This window comes from Ceratotherium simum, chromosome 11, assembly GCF_057802395.1.
Source record: "Ceratotherium simum simum isolate JZ-2026a chromosome 11, ASM5780239v1, whole genome shotgun sequence".
Taxonomy (NCBI): domain Eukaryota; kingdom Metazoa; phylum Chordata; class Mammalia; order Perissodactyla; family Rhinocerotidae; genus Ceratotherium; species Ceratotherium simum.
In genome coordinates, this window is record NC_141910.1 from 56,081,298 (window position 1) to 56,097,257 (window position 15,960).

Consider the following 15,960-nt stretch of genomic DNA (forward strand, 5'->3'; position numbering starts at 1 on the left):
TGACAGGCCATTATTCCGTTAAGGAAATTCACACAATATCGTATCTTTAGCAGTGAGATAACGATGAAAAAAGTACCGGCATAGGAATCTGAAGAAATGGGTTCTAGTTCTATCCATACCACTTGCTAGTTGTCTATTTGTCATTTAACCTCCAAATTTTGCTTTCTTCATTTACAAAATGAAGCTGACAATATCTACTCTGCCTTCTTTGCAGAGTCTTATGATGATTAAATGAGATCGCATATATTTGGAAGTGCTTTGTGAACTGTTATATGCTATACAAATATTTTTATTGTTTTTGTTAGGTAAGAGATTATCCTGAATCTCCAAAATACCTTTAATGCATTGGAAAGTCGTCACCACTGTTCTTTGGATAATGATTAGGGAAATACTTTTCCTTAGAGGGAAAATAGAACCACACCAGAATTGTGGTTTACTCCAGTGGGTTAGGTTCTTGACCTGTGCTCCCAAGGATCTGGGGTAACCTACATTAGTGGCAAGGTGAAATTTTGTTTTATAAGGTGACAGTAAGGCTAACTAATTTGGGGATCAGGAACACTAGTCCTTTGGATTGTAAGTACAAACTTGAATGAGCTATGAACTAGATGTTAGAGAAAACATTTCCCAAACCCATAATGTAAGGGTTAAGGAAGTGTTCTCTTCCTCCCTTCAGAGAATTTGAGGTCTCCCTTGGAAATCTCTTTGCTCCAAGGTAGGGTATAGTAGTAGGAGGTGTGGGCCTAAAGAGCTACTGGGAGACATAGGTTATAAATATTTGTTTCTAAAGCAGAGGCTCTTAACCATTTTTGTGCCGCGGAGTCTTCAAGTTTGGTGAAGTCGCTGGACTCCTTCTCAGAATAATTTTTTTTTAAATGTGTAAAATTAAATATATAGAATTACAAAGAAAATCAATTGTAAGAGTCACAAAATATTTTTTAAAAACAAATTTGTGATACAGTAATATATGTGCCTCTTTACTAATAAATTAAATAACAAGATCGAGTGACAGATATAACAATACCATAATTTTGAAGTCAAGATGTATATGATATACATGTCAAGTTATCTGTAATATAATATGAAAATATCTTTTTCTGTTATTTCTGTTGGTGAAAAATGTCACAAGTACAGCTAATATTACTGTGGTTTGTTGCTTATGTTTGGAATTAAAGCAAATGCTATATTTCAAATAAAGGTTAGTGAAAGTAAAGATTAATTTTGTTCCTGTCCAAGTTCATGGACCCCTGAATTCTGTTTAAAACAACAACAACAACAAAATCCTTGGAAGGTCTGTGATCCCCTTGTTAAGAAGCCCTGCTTCAGAGTGAAGACAAAGTGATTCAATTTGCTGATTTTCTTATTTGGTTTTTCTATCAGTTATAGAGATTGGTACGATAAAATCTTCCACTTTGATTATGAATTTGTCTTTTCCTCTTTGAGTTTTGTTATGTTTTTCTTTATAGATTTTGAAGCTGTGTTACTGGGTGTGTACAAATTTAGAATTGTGATAGCTGCCTAGTGGATAGACCCTTTTATCATCATGAGATGTTCCTCTAGAAATGTTTCTTGCTTTAAAGTCTACTCTTTCTGCTATTAGTTTAACTACGCTAACTTTCTTTTAGTTAGAGTTAGCATGGTATGTCTTTTACTTTTATCCTTTTACTTTTTAACCTGTTTGTATCTTTAAGTTGTAGCTTTTAAATAGCATATAGTTGGAGTCTTTGAAATCCAGTCTTTGTGTTTTAATTGGATATTTAGTCTGTTTACTTTTAATATAATTACTGACAAATTTGGATTTAAATTTACCGTTTTTCTCATTGTTTTCTATTTGTCTCACCCCTCTTGTGTTCTGGTTTTCTCCTTTCTTGCCCTCTTTTTAACCAAGTATTTTTAAATTTTTTTTTTTTTAATTTATTTATTTCTCCCAAAGCCCCAGTAGATAGTTGTATGTCACAGCTGCACATCCTTCCAGTTGCTGCATGTGGGACGCGGCCTCAGCATGGCCAGAGAAGCGGTGCATCGGTGCGCGCCCGGGATCCGAACCCCGGGCCGCCATATGTGGAGCGCACGCACTTAACCGCTAAGCCACGGGGCTGGCCCCAAGTATTTTTTTTTTAATCTATTTTTTCCTCCTCTATTAGTTTTTTTAGTTATACCTTCTTTTACTTTTTGTTGGTGGGTATCCAAGAGATAACAATATGCATCCTTGATTTATTTAAGTCTAATATAAATTAGTAATTTTACTACTTCCTGGATAATGCAAAGAACTTAGGATACTTTAACTCCGTTTATCGCCACGTGTCTCCCACTCTCTTGCCTTTGTATTATTCATGTCATATATTTTAAACTCCATAAGACATTATTATTATTATTGTTTTATACTGTCAATGTTCATTTAAATATACTTGTGTATTTATCCAGATTTCTGTTGCTTCTCATTCTTTCCTTTATCTTTATGCTTCATCTGGGATTATTTTTTCTTCTGCCTAAAGAATGTCCTTAAGTTGTTTACTGTATTTTCTTTAGTGCAGGTCTGTTAGTGACAAATTCTTTCAGTTTTTGTTTTTCAGAAAATGCCTTTATTTAACCTTTATTTTTTTGTGTGAGGCAAGATTAGCCCTGAGCTAACATGTGTTGGCAATCCTCCTCTTTTTTGCTGAGAAAGATTGGCCCTGGGCTAACATCCATGCCCCTCTTCCTCTACTTTATATGGGACGCTGCCACAGCATGGCTTCATGAGCAGTGCGTCGGTCCGTGCCCAGGATCCAAACCTGTGAACCCCAGGCCGATGAAGCGGAGTGTGCAAACTTAACCACTATGCCACTAGGCTGGCCCCTAACCTTTATTTTTGAAGAATATTGTCAGTGGGTATAGAATTCTAGGATAGTTTTCTTTCAGTACCTTGAACATGTCGTTACATTTTCTTCTGGCTTACGTATTTTTGCATTATGAAATTAGATATCAACTTTAAGATGATATAACTCTTTTTTCTCTACTTTTAAGCATTTTTTTGTCTTTGGTTTTTAGTAGTTTTATTATGATGTATGATAATAAAAACCACATTTTATTATGAGGTGTGGTATTCTTTGGGGCTTGTGGTCTTTTTTGAATCTGTAGCTTGATGTCATTTGTCATTTGGGAAAATTTTTGTCCAGTATCTGTTTGAACATTGCTTCTCATTTCTTTCTCTTTTCTCCTTCTTGGACTCTAAATACACATATATTAGACCTTTTTACTCTGTTCAGTATGCCTCTTGTGTTCTATGCTTTTCTGTGTTTTCTAGTCTTTATTTCTCTGTGCTTCAGTCTAGATATTTTCTTTTCACCTATCTTATAGTTCAGTATTCCTCTCTTCATCTTTGTCTAATCTTTTGTAAAACACACTTGTTGAGTTCTCAGTTTCCATTACGTTTTTCAGCTATAGAGTTATCACTTGATTTAGTTTTTGTAATTTCTAGTTCTTTGCTAAAATTCCCTGTCATCTGATTTCTTGAACATATTAATCACTTTTGTTTTTAAGTTCTTGTCTAATAATTCCAATATCTATACATCTGTTTCTATTGTATGTTTTTCTCTTAGTTCTTGGCCATATGGTTTTGACTCCTGGCATACCGGGTAATTTTTTTATTAAATGCCAGACTTTTTGTATAAAAAATTATAGAGATAATTTGAAACTCCAAATGAGATTATCTTCTTTCAGAGAGAGTTTTCTTTTGCTTTTGGCAGGCAGGGTAGGGGAGATCACCTTAATACAAGCATAGATTGAGCTGATTCAAAGCTGGGCTGGTCTGCTTCTTAGGTCATCCTCTAAACCTTGGGATCCACAAAGAAAAGCCAAAAGTTTACTGTTTTGGGGGAACTGTTACTGGGGAACCAGTTTTTGTTCCCCAGCCCCTTAAGACAGCTGGAAGCTTTGCTCAGCTTCACAGCCATCACTTTTCCTCAGTTTCTCAGCCTCTCAGCCATGATTTACCAATGTGCAAATGCCTAGAGGCCAGCCTGGTGGTCTAGTGGTTAAGATTTACACTTTCATTTCCTATCAGGGAACCATACCACCTGTCTGTCGGTTGTCATACTGTGGTGGCTGTGTTGCTGTGATGCTGAAAGCTACGCCACTGGAATTTCAAATGCCAGCGGGGTCACCCATGCTGGACAGTTTTCAGCAGAGCTTCCAGACTAAGACAGACTAGGAAGAAGGACCTGGCCACCCACTTCCGAAAAAATTGGCCACAAAAACCCTATGAATAGCCCCAGAGCATTCTCTGAAATAGCGTCAGGTGAGAGGATGGCACAGAAAGATCAGGCAGGGTTCCACTTTGCTGTACACAGGGTCACTAGGAGTTGGAATCTACTCAAAGGCACTAACTAATGCCTAGAGGGAGAAGTGGCACTAAATGTCACTCTCGCCTCGCTTGAACTTCCCTTTTCTCCAGGCTCTTGGCTTCTCTAGTTCTCACTGCCTTGATAGTTTTCCAATAACTATAAACAAGTAGTTTTTATATTTTGTTCAACTTTTCTAGTTCTTGGCAAGAGGGTTTTTCTGCAGAAATTAATCTACCATTACTGGAACCAGAAACCACAGTTATTAGATTTGTTCTGTCCTGTGTCTGCCCAGTGAAGAAGCCACATTTCAAAGAGTCAAGGCTTCCAATAAAACTTCCTAAGAAAATTACTGAAAATGTGAATAGTGGTTTGAATTCAGGCTCAGCAAGAGACTCTATAGGATTCTTTCCTGATTATCTCAGCTTATATTTGTTTTTCCTTTTTCTGTTACTGCACATGGGGACATAATCTCATGGAGAATCCTCTGTCCTAAACTTTTTGTTTTTGCTTTTGTTTGTGAGGAAGATCTGCCAATCCTCCTCTTTTTGCTGAGGAAGACCGGCCCTGGGCTAACATCCGTGCTCATCTTCCTCCACTTTATATGGGACGCCGCCACAGCATGGCTTGACAAGCCGTGTGTCGGTGCATGCCCGGGATCAAACCCCAGGCCGCCACAGCGGAGCGCACGCACTTAACCACTACGCCACCGGGCCGGCCCCTGTCCTAAACTTTTCCATTGAGTCGTCGTCATTCTGGCCTTACCTTCCAGTCCTCAGTTACTCTGGACATTCCTTTAAAATTGAGTTTTACAGATGCCCATCAGATTCAGGGTGGAATCAGGCGATCCCTCTTGTTGTTGTTGAATAGGCTCCTAGAGAGTGGGCACACGGGCTGGTTAATGGTCAGCGCTGAGACTGATGTTGCCTCCTCTTATGCAAAATGCTTCCTGTCTCTTGCCTCACAGTCACCTTGTTTTAAAATGGATATGTAATATGTTTGTTTGAAATTTCTTTAAATCATTTAATCTTAAAAATTTTTCCTTGTCAATAAAGATATTTTATTAATTTAGCTATTTAATCTAATTTAAGTGAAAGTAAGTATAGAATCCGTGGTATGTGAAAGAGATTGAATGGCGTAATTGAGATAGTTCAAAACTACATGACCTTAGGCAAGTCACTTAATCTGAGCCTCAAATGGTCATGATGATATCTATTTTACAAGAATATTATCAAGATCAAATGTGGGTGTTATGTGTAAAAGCACTTTATTTAAAGTGCTACAACACACATGTTCAATTTGAGGAACTAACTTGCGTTCTGCTATGGTGTTTTTTTTAATGACATAAGAAATTTTTGCTCTGATTATAATTGCATTATTCAGTTGAGTTGTATTTTGTCAGTTGAATCTCTTTAAGCCTTTGCCTTTGGAAAGAACATCACATGTTTTATTTAAGCAAAAAGGGAATGTAAGATTACTTCTTCTCACTGAAGGAGTGTTTCAGTATTGTTGGTTAAGTTCAGCAACTTACGTTTTCCATTTCTATCAGCATGGTAGAGTAGGTACCCTGAGCAACCCTCCCACTGAAAACAATAAATGTAAATACTGGATTTAAAAATTTTTGTGAATGCTTTGTTGAGCTATGTTGAGGTACACTCAGGCCAAAAACTAAGTAAACCAACCTTAACCAAGTGGTCAAATTGAACATTACCAAAATGGCACAAACCAACATTATGTGTCTCCTGATGTGATGTACTGAGAAAGACACAACATCACTTCTATACTATTTCTGCCAAAAATATTTCATCTGAGTCTAAGTGTAAGGAAATAATTAGCCAAACTCAAATTGTGGTCTAGTGTATAAAACAGCTAACTCACACTCTAAAAATGTCAATCTCATAAAAGATGGAAGAAATCTTCTAGATTGAAGGAGACTGAAGAGCTACAACAATGAAATATGTAGCATATGACCTTTGATTGGATTGTAGATCCAAAAAAAAGCTATCACTAAGGACAATATTTACACTCTTGAGGAAATATTTGAATATGAGCTCTATATTAAGTAAAATTCTTATGTCAGTGTTAAATTTCTTTAGTTTGGTACTGGCATTGGCATTGTAGTTATGTAGAATAATGATGACATATTGAGGGATGAAAGCATCAGTATCTGCAACTTAGTCAAATTTTCTGTAATTTTGAAAGTTTTCAAAATAAAAAGTTGTAGAAAAATTGAGTTGCAAGATCTTGTTAACTGTTTGTGAAAAATGAAATAGTAGATTAAGTATATTTTTAAGTTATAAAGGTAGTAAGTAGATTAACCAGAGGTAAATATCAGCTTTGGGAAGTGGAGAGGCAATAGGGGGATAGTGTAAATGAGCAGATTCTTCATCCTCCATATCAGGGTCAATAGCTATTTTCTAATTCATAAACCAAGATATACTAATAATAGTGAGGATTTATTTATTTATTTGAAGTATAGTTGACATGCAATATTGTATTAGTTTCAGGTGTACAACATAGTGATCTGACATTATTTACATTACAAAATGATCACCCCGATAAGACTGGTTACCCTCTGTCATCATACAAAGTTATTACAATATTCTTGACTATATAATGGCTAGGATTTATTAAAGGCTTTCTCTGTGACTGGCACTGTTCTAAGTGTTTTACTTACATTAACTTATTTAATTCTTACATTAACCCTGTGATGTAGGTACTGTTATTATTCACATTTCACATAGGAGTAAATTACAACACAGAGAAGTTGCCCAAGGTCACACAACTAGAAAGGGAAAGAGCAGAAATTCAACCCAGATAGTCAAGATTTGACCTTTAATGGTTATATTAGGAGAAAAACGATGAAAATTTACAAGCCAAGTGTTCAACTTAAGAAGCTAGGAAAAGATTAGCATAGTAAAGCAAAAAAAGTAGAAGGAAATTAATGAAACAGAAGACAGACATTTAATATAGAGAATCAAGAAAGCCAAAATTTAACTCTTTTAAAGATTAATAAAATTAACAAACCTTTGGCAAGACTGATTTTAAAAAGAAAGAAAATAGAAATAAAGAAAATTAGGAATGAAAAGGAGATATAACTAAATATGTTGCAAACATTAAAAAAGAAGAGGATATTGTGACAAATTTTTGCACATAAATATAAAAACATAGATGAAATGAACAAATTACAGTTCTCCAAAACTGATTGAAGAAAAAATAAAATATCTAGTTAGCTCTTTAGTCATGAAATATTTTAAATTTGTAGTTTAAGATCTTCCCTAAAAGAGAATCCAGACCCAGAGTTTTTACTAAAGGAACAAGTAATTCCAGTCTTATACAGCTGTTTCAAAATATAAAAAGAGAAAGAATATTCCCAACTTATCATGTGAAATTGTCATAGACATATCACAATCTGATAAGAACAATATGAGAAAGGATAATTATAGGCCAATTTAACACAGAGGCAAAAATTCTAAACAGTATTGAAAAGTTGAGTGCAGAAATTTATGAAAAGGATAATCCATTATGACCAAGTTGTATTTGTTAGCAATACAAAGATGATTTGATACATAAGAAAGTTTACTGTAATTTGCCATACAAACAGATTAAAGGAGTAAAATAGTATGCATCTCATACTCCTTGGATGCAGAAAAGGTGTTTGATAAAATTTAATGTTCATTCAGGATTAAAAAATGGAAAACTTATTAGTATATTGGGAATAGAAGAGGACTTCCTTAACCTGAAAACGATGATCTGTTATTCTGTTAGGACTGAGAACAGTTCTGTTCATAACTGCTGATTGGTTTACTTGTTCTGAGTTAACTGACGTATTTAACCAGGACTTAACCCAGAGGAGTCTAGTGATAAGAACTTGTAGGATCACTGTAATCAGGCAGAGGAAATGTTTTGGGCAACCCTTGTGGTGCTCTTCAGATCTTTTTAATATACATAGACTATTTTTTATGCATTTTCATTCATCCAATAAATACTAATTAAATATCTACACTGTACCACGCTCTCTCTTGGGTGGGGATACCTTGATGAAAGACAGTCGTGTTGTCAAGAAGCTCACTCCAGTGGAGGAGGTAATCATACAGTTAGAAGGTGTTGACTATGATAGAGGAAGGCACAGAATCCCCTGGGGAGTACGAGGAAGCTCATTAACTCATACACTGGAGGAATGGGGCTAATAAAGGAAGAATCGGACCAGTATTTTAAAGGACAAGTTGAAGAGCTAACCTTGCAGCCATGTTAAGATCAGACGTTAATTTGCCTCCTCTTTGCTTTTAAACTTGTAATCCTCCTCATTTTTTGACTTCAACCATTAATAATAGCTAATATTTATTTTGAGAACTTACCTTGTGCCCCACACTATTGTAAGCACTTTACGTGTATTAACCCGTTCAGTCTTCACAACGATGCTGTGAGGCATGTACTATAATTAACCCCATTCTACAGATGAAGAAACTGTAAAGTAACTTTCCTAAGGTTACTCAGTCACTGACAGCCTGATTCAGACCTTGGAGGTCTTATTCCAGACCCGTACTCCTAGAGTCCTTATCACTAAACCATGCTGCTTCTCTATAGGTTGTAACCACTATATTCTGCTACTCAATAGAATTTAGAGAAAGGTAGAACAAAGAGAACTATAAAAGCTGAGATCTGTGGAAACTTTGCTGTGAATGCAGTATTTATATTATTATTGGCTTAAGCTGCAAGTATTGATCTCAGACATTTTGGACATAGTTTCTGGATACCACACAGCTCAGATCAGATCTCAGACCCATTTTAATCATGTTAAAAGGGTTCACCTATGAAATATTTTATTTCTGAAAAGAAATAGAGCTTGAGTTGTTTGGGGTTTTTTTGGTTTGTAGTTTTGTTATTGTGTTTGGGTAGATGCCCAAAAACATTTTTTACCAAAACATTCTATCCAAATACTGTCTAAATTCCCACCTTCTTTTGATCGCTTTAGGTTTTTGTGGCTTTTTTCCTCTTTTTCACTCCAGCCTTTTTCTACTTGCTTGTTCAGGATTCTGTAGATTCTAAGTACAAGCAACTTAAAAAGAGTTATTGGAAGAGTACTAGGACCACTAACTGAATCGATATAAGGGGAAGTTCTAGACACAGGAATGAAATTGGAGATTTGGGTCCCCAGTATTCGCTCTCTTTCTACCTCTGTCTCTCATCTTTGCTCCTTTCTTTCCTGTGTTGACTTCATTCCTACTGCTGATGGCCTCACTTGGTAGTGGGGCAGCTCCAAGTTTACCTTATCCCAGTTTAATGAGCTTAGAGAAGGAAAGACTTCTTTCTCCCCTCTTCAATATATCTAAACCCCAGGAAAGTATTCTGGCCCAGCTTGGATCATGTGCACGTCCTTTGGACCAATCATTCTGGCCAGGGAGATGAGGTGCTGTGATTGGCTAGGCGTAGATTAAATGACCACAGCTGGAATTTGACAGACTCACCAAAGCCACGTGGAAGTTGGGGGGTGGGAGGGAGCATCACTTTCCCAAAAGGAGGAATGGTGCTGTTAGAAGAGGAGGGGAGGAAAATGCTGAACAGATGATCACAAGTTTCTGCTAGGGCACCTATCTATAGCCTACATTTTGGCACTGTTCTCTACTTTGAGATTGTGAACTCTTTGAAAGCAAAGACTGTAGACTTGGGAGTCCAGTGGCCTTGGATTGGATCCCATGAATCTTTATAGCACTTTGCACAAAACTAGATGCTCAGTAAACAATTGTTTATTTTCAATTCCTGTTTGGAGTACCTTTCATTATTTTGGCTTATTCTCGTCACAGTTTTAGGTAGACATTATCTTTTCCATTTTTAGTTTTTAACTAAATTATTTGATAATTGCTTCTGTATTTAGTTCAAGATTTTATTGGATAAAAGTTATATGTAACTTGGTTAAACTACTATGTCAAAAATATGACTGAACAAAATTCCTCTTCAGATGTTGTAACAAGCGAATTATTTGCCCATATTTTTGATAGATTACTTTTTTATTGGAAAGGAAGTACCAAACCTAAGAATTGGCTTGTGAAAGATTGTGTGTTCCTTAGAAATGAATAAATACAAAAGTAGATGATTTTATGATGTATTTGTCCTCAGTGGCTATGTGGCTTAAATACTGTATTTAGGGTTTTTTTAATCATCTAGATTTTTAAAAAAAACTTTTAATCTTTACTTTAACTTGCTTTAGGATTTTTGTCTTTAATGCAAATGCCACATTATTACATAAGACAAAAATATTTAAATCAATAGCATATTGACTTATCTTCATTTTCTCCGTAGGAACTAAGAGAAAGCTACAATACACAGCAGTTAGCCCTTGAACAACTTCATAAGATCAAACGTGACAAGTTGAAGGAAATTGAAAGAAAAAGGTCAGAGCTAATACAGAAAAAGAAACTAGAAGATGAGGCTGTAAGGTAATATAGCTGATAAGTTTATGATACCATGTTGCTATTAGAATTCTAATTTTGTTGAATTAGTTTAGTTTGACTATGGAAATTTAAGGGAAATAAAAGAATTTTATTAGGATGCTAATTAGATTCTAAATTTTAGAAATTCAGTTCTTCTTTTAGGGACTGAGCTTACCTTAACCAATCTTATGTTCCGTTAGTGAAAAATATGGACTTTGGAGTTAGACCTGGATTAGAATTCTTTTTTTTTTTTTTTGTGAGGAAGATCGGCCCTGAGCTAGCATCCGCCAATCCTCCTCTTTTTTTTTTGCTGAGGAAGACTGGCCCTGAGCTAACATCCATGCCCATCTTCCTCTACTTTATATGGGACGCCGCCACAGCATGGCTTGACAAGTGGTGCGTTGATGTGCGCCCGGGATCCGAACCGGCGAACCCCGGGCCACCGCAGCAGAGCGCGCGCACTTAACCGCTTGTGCCACCAGGCTGACCCCTGGATTAGAATTCTTGATCTACCACTTACTATCTGGGTGACCTTGGTTAAGTCACTTTACCTGTCTGAACCTCAGTTTCTCCATCTGAATAATAGAAATATTAATGCATACCTCATAAGTAACTGAGACTTTACAGAAGTAAAACTTTACATAAGTAAAATAATGTAGCTAAAGAGCCAAGTATAGTATCTTGCACGTAGTAAGCACTCATTATTTCCATCTCTCCATAATAAATCTATTACTATTTCCTGAAAGATCATAAAAACCAAATACTTAATTTTATGGTGTGATAAGACTGAGTGTAGAATGCCATGTGATGCAGTTTTCTTCATACCACTGAGGTATATCAATTGCCTCCATTTATAGCAAGGAGAAGTAAGACAGTTGTGGTGTCTGAAGCGTGGAACCATTCATTTAGAAACTTTATATAATTTTTTCTGTCAGTAAGATCCTATTTGCAATATGTTCCTCTCTTTCTCTCAAATTCTCTAATGTCAGAAATTAGTATAATTAGTTAACAAATTTCAGCGAGCCAACATTCCTTTGCCTCGGAGAAGTGAAGGCGAGTAATGTCCATGAAAGAGCTAATAGTGCCTGGGGAGGCAAGCAAGACACATTACCGTATAGCAGGCCTCTTTTCTTAATGGCTTCAGAATAGCCACTTTCAACACATTTTTATTGAGTGGCCACTGTTGGCTGTGATGCAGGTAGACTCTGGGTTACTCCTTGTTCCTAGATCCTCGCAATTCTAGTAGGACATTCAGACAGCTAAACAAATAGCTATAATACTCTTTACCTCAGGACCCCTACTTTTGTGGCCCCTAATAAGAGATACTAGAATAATATAGCAGTAGAGATCGTGAAGTTCAAATTAAGAAGGCTTTTATTTGCCACTTAACTTGTGCCACTTAACATTGCACAAGGGAACTCTGCAGTGGCTACACAGCTAGTCACTGTGTCAGAATTTTCTGTTGACACATGCAGGTATTTTGATATTTCCTCATCACTGCTCACAATTCCTTTCAGGCCAACAGACCATATTAGTAATACACATTTTCATTTCATTCATCCTCACACATTATCCTACTGTAGTAGAGGGAAGAAATCAGAACAGAAGCATGTGTAGGATCAGTCCAAAGCTGGATCTTAGTACCGCATCTTGATTTCTTAGCCATTTGCTCGGGTATGTTCTCTTCTTGTCCCATGCTATTGGTAATAGTCAGGTTTTCACATTGTAGATGTGGCTTCTTTGCCCTCTGTCCAGCTTCTGAGGCAGCTGCTCGCTCTGGACCAGTTTCTCATCTGTTAACTCGTACTTAAGAAACTTTACCAAAATTTAATTTTATATTCCATTAACTCTCTAGTCTTTTCTTTATCCCAGTAACTATGTGGTAAGTACTCCGATAGTGGTGTTTATAATGCTTTGGGAATTTAAATAAAGGCTAGATTGGGTCATCCTATGTGTGGGAGAGTATAAGAGAAAGTTACTGAGGAACGGGGAAAGGGAATATTGGTTGAAATTAAGTGAGTACTGCAAGAGAAGCATGCCCCCATGGATGTCACTTATAGAAAGTACTAGAGGAAGCGCTCTGTGAAGTGACAGACGGTGTAGGAGGATTTGCAAAGGGTTGAGAGGAAGCTAGTCATGGGATAATGAACCAGGAGTATGAAGTATAAGACGTTTCGGGGATGAGGAGGAAGGTTTGATGAGTAAGTGGGTCTACAGTTTTTGGAATTATCCAGGATTTCCAAATTCCTCCAGGAACTGTAGGAATAGAGACATGGGATTAAGCCAAACTTCCACCTTAGTGGGACATAAATGCCCCCAAATCCCAGGGATGTATCCAGCCACAGTCTCCACTGTCCCTGATAGTGTGTGTTGAGGCTTGGAGAAGGTGCTAAATTTAGTGATGACAGCTCTGCCTCTGAGTAAAATCGTAAAAGATATGTGCAAAGAAGGACTATGATGAACATTAGTTCTAACACTAAAATAACTAAGTCTGATCATAGATCATCTTGACCAGCTGGAAACCAAGCTGCAGCTACATCAGATGTCATAGAAACATACAGGAACATGGACCTATAGAGCAAAAATGCTCTATTATCTAACAAATGAAAAAGACTTTGAAGTATTCGTATAAGAAGTAGATAATGTATCCAGAAGCATTTCCTATTTCCATAGCAATGACTGAATACTGAAAACAGGGGTTAGCTAGGATAGTGGGAATAAGAGCTGGAAGGCAGTCCTTGTGAAGAATCTGGAGAGAAGGGAAGGAAATTGATATGTAATTTTTAGATGTGTTTTCTGAATAGTTCCATTTCAGGTTTTTTCCCCGTTTTTTTCATGGGTTTTGGAGGTTGGCTGGCAGGGAGGAATTTGGGAGTGTGAGAAACTGTGAGTCATACTCTCCAGCTCACATGTTTGTCCAAGGCTCCTCTCTTGATTAATCGATGGGATAATTGGTTTTCCCCTTCATCCCTGATCCCCACTGTTTCTCCGCACTCCCTACTAGTATCACTTTGCTATATAGTAAATATATAATTATATAAGATTATATACAAATATATAAGAAATGTATTTCCTAAGTTTGTCAGAAACAAAATCTTCTATTATATTTTGTTTAGAAAAAAATTTAGGACATTATGCAAACTCTTTTTCTTTTGTGTAAAGGAAAGCAAAGCAAGGAAAAGAAAACTTATGGAGAGAAAGTCTTAGAAAGGAGGAAGAAGAAAAACAAAAGCGACTCCAGGAAGAAAAAACACAAGAAAAAGTTAAGGAAGAGGAGCGGGAAGCTGAGGAGAAACAATGTAAGGGTGAGGATACAAAGAAGAGATTTGATTTTTCTGAGACAGAGCAACAGAAGGAACAAGAGAAAAATAAAGATTCTGATGAGAGGCAAAAAAAAAAAAAAAAGAAAATTGAAACAGATGCTGATTTTAGAGTCAGAAGAAAACGTTTTTCCAAATTAAACTTGGATGAGAAATGTATAGGCTTATTGAAACAGACTGAGGGTAGAAATCTTAAAACAGTGTGGAGAAATGAAGATAGTCATCGCTAATTACGAACAGCCCTTGACATGGTTTTCATAATTGAAGTAAATAGTTTTAAATGTTTTATTCAACCAACGTGCAGCTAAACTGTTTATTTTCATGAAACAACAGTAAAATTTTAAGTCTTTGCACATTGAAACCTTCTCAGAAAATATACTTTGTTTTTGATATACTTCAGAGTCCATTCCTAAAATACTTTAAATATTATTGTGTCTCTCTTGGATGTATAAACCTTTGAATCATTATTAATGATACAATGTGTTGAAAAGTTTATAAGCTAAAGTGTTTATTCTACAAATGAACAAAGTAAAATATTTTTAATCTTGTCAAGTCTAGTGTATTTGTGAATTCTTGTACTGTTTTTCTTTTAGAACCATACTGATAAACCTGTGGATCTTTCTTCAGTCAACTTTGTTCACTTGTTAATCTTCTCATTTGTGACCTCCCTTTCTGTGCTTTTCTTCCCTCTTGTGTTCTGACCAGCACAGATCAAACCAAGCCTCTTGCTTAGTCTCTCTCCTTCCACTTTGCACAGCTCAGCCTGCCACCTCTCCCACACCTTCCCTTAGATCCGTGTGCATGGCACACCCTGCCAGTCATTTCTTCGTTTTATTGCCTCCTACTTTACTTAAGATGAACATCCTTGCTTGCTTTTATGATTTTTAAGATATTTAAATCCTAACAAGCTTATATCAAATGGATTTTCGTTATACTGTTTGATGCTCAATTTTTCTTTTTGATTTTAAGAACTCTTCGTTGAGTCATAGCAAAGATGTGTGTACATGAAAGTAGCGAATAATGACAATTATCTTCTCTTTAGGTGAGCCGACTAGTGCATTGGTGAATTATAGAGCATTATACCGCTTTGAAGCGAGAAACCATGATGAGATGAGTTTTAATCCTGGAGATATAATACAGGTAAGAAACAAAGTTTTTCTGATGAATAAGCTGAATACAATGTAATATATTACTTTCTATAGTAATAGTAATATTGACTGTAATTTTATACAGTGATTTACCATTTTAAAGATATTTCTTAAAGATTGCCTCATTTGGCCCTTACAACATACTGCAGAGCTGCATAGGACAGTTATTATTACTGCCGTATTCTAGGTAAGGAAGTGTAGACTCACATATATTGTAACTGCCAGCAGCACAATGCCAGAGTAGGGTGCAAGTGCATGTCTTTTGATTTCCAAATCTGGTGTTTTTTTCTGCTATGCCATACTGCTTCACGTCCTAAAAGGTGATGCTGATGTTGTTATTTTAATAAATTACAGTGAAATTTGAGGGAGCTGGTTATTTTCTGGCAACTGTTAAAAGAGTTAAAGGAGTTAGGTTCTGCAGCCCTCACTAGATGCAGGCCCTTGTTCTGTGGAACAAAAGATCTTTATTGTATAATCACAAACCATGTAAAATGGATGAATAAGAGAAGATGCAAGGAATAGCATTTGATAGCACTATTGTGATGTAATGGAAAGAGCACAGGCTTTAGAAGCACACAAACTTGGATTTTAGTCTCTGCTTCAGCTTTCTTCTTATAAAATTAAGGTGATATTACCTGGAGTACCTAGCCAATGTCTGTTTTCCTTTTTCCCTGCACTGTCATCAGTTCGATGTATTTTATCAGTTAGGTAGCAAATGTTTACTGATACTTGGGATAGGGTT

General features: G+C 36.3%; 1 protein-coding gene across 9 annotated transcripts in view; it reads left to right on the top strand.

Annotated features, from left to right (window-relative positions):
• ITSN2 (intersectin 2) overlaps nucleotides 1-15,960 on the top strand; it is a 140,839-nt gene that overhangs the window by 65,667 nt on the left and 59,212 nt on the right. For 8 of the 9 annotated variants that reach the window (XM_087437079.1, XM_087437087.1, XM_087437083.1 and 5 more), the window contains 3 exons: nucleotides 10,620-10,756; nucleotides 13,913-14,055; nucleotides 15,113-15,210. In XM_087437079.1, coding sequence (XP_087293205.1) covers nucleotides 10,620-10,756; nucleotides 13,913-14,055; nucleotides 15,113-15,210 — 378 coding nt within the window. The remainder of the gene's footprint in view (nucleotides 1-10,619; nucleotides 10,757-13,912; nucleotides 14,056-15,112; nucleotides 15,211-15,960) is intronic. The other variant, XM_087437080.1, reaches the window with a different exon arrangement.